We start from the raw sequence: 8,610 nt of genomic DNA, 5'->3' as shown, positions 1-8,610 counted from the left end.
CTCAATTTTCACAATCACTGGGGGGTCCCAGCAGTCATGCCCCCAGCGATCAATCACATTACCTATACCAGTGTTTCCCAACCAGTGTGCCTCCAGCTGTTGCAAAACTACAACTCCCAGCATGCCCGGACAGCCTTTGGCTGACCTATACTATAGATAGGGGATGTGTTGTTAGTGGTAAACCCCATGTAAAAGAGTTATCCCCTTAAATCTTGTCTATTATCAGCAAGGAGGCATCCACTGCTCACAACCTTTTCAATTAGCCAGTGAAGATAGCTTTTATAAAGAGTTACTCACACTCTGGAACAGTCAGCAAAACAAATTTCCTCCATTAGATTCCTGATGTTCAGCTGATCATCAGCAGATACTCATTTACAGGTGTTGTCCAAATTCCCCCTAAATTCATGCCTTCTATCTCAAACATTGTTTCTGAGACTTCCAGATGCTGAACTTACTGAGCAATGATGAAGGTAATTAACGTAGGTGCCTTGTAGCAAGATAAATCTCAGTCAAATGACACAGAAGAAAACTACTTAGGATTTCCATTTAATATCATTCTTCGGTATTAATGACTGTTGGTGATATTAATGAATTTCAAGCATGGTACCTTCATTTACTACCCAAATCCTCTTTCTAGACACCAAGATGTGTTCTCTTAATTACCTGCCCACTACCATAGTAGAAGAATGAACTATATATCTAGAACATTGATCTATATGTTCTAAAATTTTAACACCTTGATTCTGTTTCCTCAGACTTTTTGATGGCATTTGAAAACAAGACATTCAATGATGACTTTATTCTACTAGACTTCTCAAAAGGACCAATGGCCTGTTCATTTTTAATCTCTATGGCTTACATCATGGTTCTTATTGCCAACCTGTCAGTATTTAGTATTATCCAGGTAGACAGACACCTCCATACTCCAATGTACTTTTTCTTGTCTTCCTTGTCCATCTTAGACGTGTGTTACTCTACAATCATCCTCCCAGCTATGGTGGTCAATGCTATAACAGCAAACAGGAGGATCTCTTTCAGTGGATGCTTTATCCAGCTCTATTTCTTTATCTGTGTTGGAGGAACTGAATGTCTTCTTCTGGCTGCCATGGCTTATGACAGATATGTAGCTATATGTAATCCCCTACAGTATGTCCTCATTATGAACAAAAGGTTCTGCTCCTACATTGTGGCAGGATGTTTCCTGCTTGGTTTGATCAACTCTATGTTCCACACTTTGATGACTTTAAGACTATCATTTTGTGGATCTCGCAATATCAATAATTTCTTCTGTGATGTTCTTCCAATGTTAGAAGCTGCGTGTAGCGACATATACAGTAGTCAGATGCTGATAAGAGTAGACACGGTGCTGCTTGGAGTATCCACATTTTTAGTTGTGATGAACTCCTACACACACATAATTTCCACCATATTGAAAATCCACTCTTCTGAGGGAAGGAAGAAGGTTTTCTCCACATGTTCCTCTCATATCATTGTTGTCACAATTTTTTACATAACAGGTATCTTGAGCTACAATGGCCCCAAGTCTGGAAAATCTTTTACTGGTTCCCGAGTGTCATCTATTATGAATTGTGTGTTACCTCCATTGCTGAATCCCATTATATATTGCCTGAGAAACAATGAGGTGAAGAGAGCCTTAAAAAAAGCAATTGCTAGTATTTGAAAACTAAAAGAAAGACATAAGACTTGGAGTTCATTCGTTGTATGTGACCCTAACATCCTCATCAGTAAATGAACCTCCTTGAAACATCATCTTATATCAAGTTGTTCACTCCTAGAAAAAAAGGTGTCATTCCTGAGCACAATTGCAAGATCTATGAGGGCTCACCAGCTACCAGGTGCCATTGGTTCCAATATGGACCATGACTGCTGGATCTTTGCCAGCCCCTCCAGTACCTCTAATAATTGAGTTATATGAGTATATTTTGCTTTAATTAAATTGAATAGGTTCCAGAAAATGGAATTCCATGCGTGTAGAGAAACAATAAACAAAAACGGATGATTGATGCCTGATGCTTAATTTTATGTTATCACTCACAGGTAAATTGTTGCCCTACCCTGTCTATTGATCACCTATATGCTGCTTTAATTACATCAAACAAGTCCCCACAAAAATATCATTCCAAACGTGTGGAGATACAATAAACAAATGATGATTGAGGCCTGACGCTTAATTTCACATTATCACTCACAGGTAAATTGTTGCACTATTCTGTGTACTGTTGTACTAATCATGTATATGCAGGTTTAATTTAATTAAATAAATAAAAAATTGGAACTGTGTGTGTGGAGATAATACATGGATTTAGCCCTAATATTACATTATCAATCACTGATTTATGCATTTTTTTCAAACTTAAACAAAAATCTAAATAAATATATGAGATGTCCTGACACAGAGTTCTCACTAGTATTCTATATGCTATGCTAGATTGGATAGTAGAACATTAGAACATGTGTTGGACAGTTTTCGTTTATTCCACCCCCCAAAAAAAAGATTTCTGTGAAAATGGGGAAAAAATGAAAGGATGTCCTTGCAGGTAGCTGCTTCGAAGATTTACAGCAGCTGTAGCTGTGCTAGGAGGTACACCCAGCTTCAGCTTCTCATTTCTTTCTCCCATGCTGACTGCTTCCCTGCTTGTCCCTATTCTACACACACAATTTGTCTTCTTCTTGTAATTCTATTATTTTCCTTCACTGTCCCTGGCAGAAGAATACAAGCTTGATTGATTTCTGACTGTCCCTGATTGTTGTTTAAATCTCCCTAACTCTCGAAGATAGTGTTTTTTGCAGACTCTGTAAGACTCAACCACCCTCATTCACAGCCCTACACAGAATGACGTTCTGCTAGGGCACCCCCCACCTGCAGCAGCACCGATTAGCTCATCCAGGCTGTTTGTCAGCAATTCAGGGCAAGCCCTCCTACCCACTTCCTCCCAGGGTCATGTGAGAACCCTTCTTCTTCCTCCCTAGTGCTTTTTTCTTGCTGAAGTGCACAAAAATGGTGCTACATTTTAGTGGATTCATCGAAAAACGAACCTGAAAAAGTCAAAGCCGTTCAAACATGGTGATCTCCCTCCTGCCACTGCAGTGGTACCTACTCTTTATTCTCATTCTCTCACCCCCTTCACAGGGTTTATGCAGATCACAGGAATACACGTGCCGCATTCTGAGGCTGAGGCAGCCTGGCTGCTGTGTGCATCATCAGCAGGAGTGAATGCCATTCACTTTGTCTCATGCAGCGCACTGTGCAGATACCGCCATTGCCATTCAATCAATTATTCACTGAATAGCAGAGGTGGTATGTGTGCATTCCGCTGCCCAACACAAATGAATGGCATTGTCACTTGCAATTGTGCTCTGGGGAAAATGTCCCTCCAAACCAAATTTATTAGTTTTTTTAAGTTTTACTGCTTTTTCATCATAAAAATCGCTTTTTTTAAAATTACAATTTATTTGTAATGTTGAGCGAACCAGAACTGTAAAGTGTAAAATTCGGTACGGACCCGAACCCGAACTTTGCTGGGCAGCCAATCAACAAGCTTTTAAGCTGTGGGAACTTAGTAATGGCATGGCTGTGATTGGCCGGTGCATCATGTGACCCAGCCTCTATAAAAGCTGGATCACATGTAGCACCGCCCATCAGCTCTGAGTAGTGCAGGGACAGAAAGCAGGCAGCTGAAGTGAGGGACAGTGTTAGGAATCTCATCTGGCTATTTGTTATGTTGGTGACCTATAGTGAATTTTGTGTGGGTGCTATACACCAGCTTTGCACACCTGACAAAGAAATATAATAATTAATCTGGCTGTTAATTCTGTGGGTGACCTATAGCGATTTTTTTGTGGGTGCAATCCACCATCTTTGTACCCCTGACACAAAAATATAATAGTTAATCCGTCTGTTAGATCGGTGGGTGAAATATACCCATTTTTGGTGTGAGGTACACCTGCATTTGCATACCTGACAGGGAAATAAATATAGTTATTAGTTAATCCATCTATTATATTGGTGGGTGACATATTCCCATTCTTGTTGTGAGGTACACCTACACTACATACCTGACAGGGAAATAAATATAGTTATTAGTTAATCCATCTATTAGATTGGTGGGTGACATATTCCCATTCTTGCAAATAGATAAGAGGGGCACACCTGCATCTAATTCACATCGAACACTGGCGAATATTTTTTAAAAATGTATTAAATATAATACAAATATGGTACCTAATTAATCACTCTAAAATACATAAAATATAGATTTAAAATATAATCATGCCAAGGGTTAATGTGTACATAGACTGGATCTCAGTAGTGAATATAATGTCTCTTTCAATAGTGCTGAGTCTCAGCCTATAAAATAGAAGGTACAGTCTCTGTATTGGTCTGCGGTTTGTCTGCGATTCTTCCGATATAAGTGATTTCACTATGCTTGATGTAAAAAGAAATAGATGTAATTGTTCTTTGCGTTTATGTTACAAGCCTTGTTGTAAGCCTGACATACCCATCCACTTTTGGATAGTTGGTATTTTTGAAGATTTATTATTAATTGTAGGGGCAACCAATAAGCCCAAATTTGGTGCCTTGGTGAAGGTAATGTGGGGTTTATTAGGCAAAATGTGTCCTATTGTCCTATCTTTGGTAATGTGATGCCAATGTTTATTAATTATGTATTTAATCTTTTTGTATTGTGAGTTGAATGGCAATATTATTCTGACAATTTCTTGTGTATTAGATTTTGGTGCTTCTAATTTCTCTGAAAAGAAGGTATTTCGATCGAGATTTCGTACTATTTCTAATGAGGATTCTAATAGTTCTAGTGGATATTTTTTCTCTAAAAATTGGTCCTTTAAATTTATTGCCCTCACTTCAAGACATCACATAATCAGGACCCAAGAGGAATGAGTTTTGCAGCCTTGGAAAAAGCAAATGTACATTGGAGAGGAGGGGACCATATAGGCAAAATGTCTAGGATGGAATCCAGAAAGAAAGATTTTTGAATTTAATTCCCTCCTCCCACAGGGATTAAACGCAGAAATTGAGGTATTTGGGTTTTTGTAAAAAGAAGACGACTAATAATAAGCCCCGCTTACTATTTCTATAAATTCAAAATGATCGATTGGATCCTATATAGAAACTCACCAAAAATATATATTTTGACCTCTTGTAAATGAATTACACCCTGAAAAAGAAAGAAAGAATTAATTAAAAAATGTGTTGACATATAGTTTTTATCTAGTTTTTAACAATAAAACTTTTAAATAAAAATTATTTAAAGTAATTTTTTAGGGCAATTTTAATAGTAATTATATATTAACTATATATCTTTTATATTTTTTGTATATTTATATACTCATATATTTTTTTAAAAGGTCTCTCATGGATTAAAACTTCTCTAATATATTAGACTGAACAATAAATTTAACGAGCAAACATGAAAACCGCAGAAGCATGTGCATACCTGCCGGTATTCTAAAAAATACATATCAAGACACGATCTAAGCAAACCTGTTTGAGTGGTTGGAATATGCAACATATCAACACAGTATTAGGCACATATGGTTCTGATACGAACATACACACAAATAAAGAGGTCTATGTGTTTATATTTTGTAGAAACAACTAATCACCAACAAGTAAAATCATAGTTTGTCCACATAGATCGAAACCAACCACCAACACTATGCTTCAATCAGATGAGTTCAGTTCTCAACTATAAGCTCCCATATATACATATAGTCATAACATATGAATACTACCTATTATTTTTTACACATATGGGAGCCTATGGGAATAATTTATAAACATTTTATGAGTTTTTTATTTTAGAAAATTATTTTAGAAAATCGTTTAATCAATTTCTTCGAAATACTGATACATTTAAAGGAAACACATTAAAAACCGCAACAAAATAGAAATGAATAAACAAAAACTGCAACAAAATAAAAATGAATAAACAAATAGTATTTTAATATTTGGATATATAGTTTGATTTTAAGCACATACATTGAAGATATCATCTAATAACAAAAACCGCATGATTAGACTGTTTTTAAAATATAAGTTGTTCAAAAATATAAGATGTTTAAAAATATAAGATTCATAAAGTTGTTATTTATCTCATAATACCTGTCAAAAAGCTGCATATTTAAGAATTATTGTTATCATTGTCATTATTCCCAATTATATATATTTATTTTATACCATAGAAGATTTTTAAGCAATTTTATACGCAAAAATGCCACAACTAAGGGGTTAAATGATCGGCCAAGCTAGATTTTAGCCTTCAGGTGTTTCATTAAATGACGTAATAGCCCCAAATGGATAAATGGATTCAGCCCTATATAAACAGCCAGACAACAGATGAGACTTGACCACTGAGGAAGGAGTCGTGTTAACTCCGAAACGCGTCTGGTGTACACAAGTCTCTACAGAAGGAAGAAAACCGCAGCATACCATCTGCGCATCTCTATTGAATTTGCAACAAACATCCGAATATATTTCGTAAGGAAACGAAAGTCCTGCCTTGCCCTGCAAAAAGACATCAAGCTACGGCAAATGTCAAGTGGGTCTAATCCTCTATTGACCCCGACACCTAAACGGACTGTTTCTTTTTCTGCAAGTTCATTACTCACTCTAAAGCTGACCGGAGGTACGATCATCTGCGCTGATAACACGTGGGACGCCACGTTAAGCGCAAAAATCCGAATAATCCACCGCTTCTAAACAGTGAGTAACCCGCTATACTTCATCACAGTGTACTAGCAAAGTCACAATTGTGAGATAAAGCTATAACTGTGGAAAAATATATGTAACATAAACGCAAAGGACAATTACATCTATTTCTTTTTACATCAAGCATAGTGAAATCACTTATATCGGAAGAATCGCAGACAAACCGCGGACCAATACAGAGACTGTACCTTCTATTTTATAGGCTGAGACTCAGCACTATTAAAAGAGACATTATATTCACTACTGAGATCTAGTCTATGTACACATTAACCCTTGGCATGATTATATTTTAAATCTATATTTTATGTATTTTAGAGTGATTAATTAGGTACCATATTTGTATTATATTTAATACATTTTTAAAAATATTGGCCAGTGTTCGGTGTGAATTAGATGCAGGTGTGCCCCTCTTATCTATTTGCATATTTGATTTCCCTAAGAGTGCCAAGACCCGATGCAGACTGCAGAGGCACGGAGCATTAACATGATTGATAATGCTCCGTGCCTCTCTGTGACCTCTTTACTACGAAATCACTATGAGATAAAGTTGTCACTGTGATTTCGTAGTAAAGAAATCACAGAGAGGCACGGAGCATTATCAGTCATGTTAATGCTCCGTGCCTCTGCAGTCTGCATCGGGTCTTGGCACTCTTTCACGGAGCGGATGCCACGCACGGCATCCGCTCGTGTGAACCCAGCCTTAAAGGTTTGGGGTAACCTTTTTAGGGGGAGCACCCTTTTTCCTTGCAATTTGGAGGGTGAGCCATCCCAATACACTCTACATATTCCCATTCTTGTTGTGAGGTACATCTACACTACATACCTGACAGGGAAATAAATATAGTTATTAGTTAATCCATCTATTAGATTGGTTGGTGACATATTCCCATTCTTGTTGTGAGGTACACCTACACTACATACCTGACAGGGAAATAAATATAGTTAATCCGTCTGCTAGTTCGGTGGGTGAAATATACCCAATTTTTATGCGAGGTACACCTGCATTGCATATGTGACAGGGAAATTAATATAGTTAATCCATCTGTCAGATTGGTGAGTGACATATTCTCATTCTTGTTGTGAGGTGCACATACACTGCATACCTGACAGGGAAATAAATATAGTTAATCCGTCTGTTAGTTCGGTGGGTGAAATATACCAAATGTTTGTGTGAGATACACCTGCATTGCATACGCGACAGGGAAATTAATATAGGTAATCCGTCTGTTAGTTCGGTGGGTGAAATATACCCATTTTTGGTGTGAGGTACACCTGCATTTGCAGCGACCAGGAACGAGTTCGCTGACGCCACTTTAACCTCTTCAGGACACAGGGCGTACAGGTACGCCCTTATGTCCTGGTACTTAAGGACACAGGGCGTACCTGTACGCCCTGTGTATTTCTGATCACCGCCGCGCGGCAGGCGGTGATCGGAAACCGGTGCCTGCTCAAATCATTGAGCAGGCACCTCGGCTAAATGCGTGGGGGGTCCCGTGACCCCCCCATGTCGGCGATCACCGCAAACCACAGGTCAATTCAGACCTGCGGTTTGCGGCTTTTTACCTATTACGGTGGCGGCGGGCGGCGGTGCCATCGGGTCCCCATGCGGCTGTAGGGGGGACTCGATGGCATGGAAGGCAGCGCGATGTCTAAGGAAGGCAGCGCGATGTCTAAGGAAGGCATCGCGCTGCCTTGCGTTGACGAGCCTGTGAGATACAGCCCCCTGGATCTCACATGCCGGAAGCTGTATGAGTAATACACACAGTATTACTCATACAGCCAATGCATTCCAATACAGAAGTATTGGAATGCATTGTAAAGGATTAGACCCCCAAAAGTTCAAGTCCCAAAGTGGGACA

General features: G+C 38.5%; 1 protein-coding gene across 1 annotated transcript; it reads left to right on the top strand.

Moving 5' to 3' along the window:
- Positions 1-763: 763 nt before the first annotated feature.
- LOC120995708 (olfactory receptor 1020-like) lies at positions 764-1,681 on the top strand. The gene has a single exon (XM_040425123.1). It carries the CDS (start codon positions 764-766, stop codon positions 1,679-1,681), a length of 918 nt encoding a protein of 305 aa, XP_040281057.1.
- The last annotated feature ends 6,929 nt before the right edge of the window (positions 1,682-8,610 follow it).

The sequence above is a fragment of the Bufo bufo genome, chromosome 1, assembly GCF_905171765.1.
Source record: "Bufo bufo chromosome 1, aBufBuf1.1, whole genome shotgun sequence".
Taxonomy (NCBI): Eukaryota; Metazoa; Chordata; class Amphibia; order Anura; family Bufonidae; genus Bufo; species Bufo bufo.
Note: the sequence above shows the minus strand (reverse complement) of the source record. Positions and strands in the feature narration are given on the sequence as shown.

Bases quoted from the DNA above. Each gene is read 5' to 3' on its own strand.
- LOC120995708 (XM_040425123.1), top strand. From the start codon at position 764: ATGGCATTTGAAAACAAGACATTCAATGATGACTTTATTCTACTAGAC.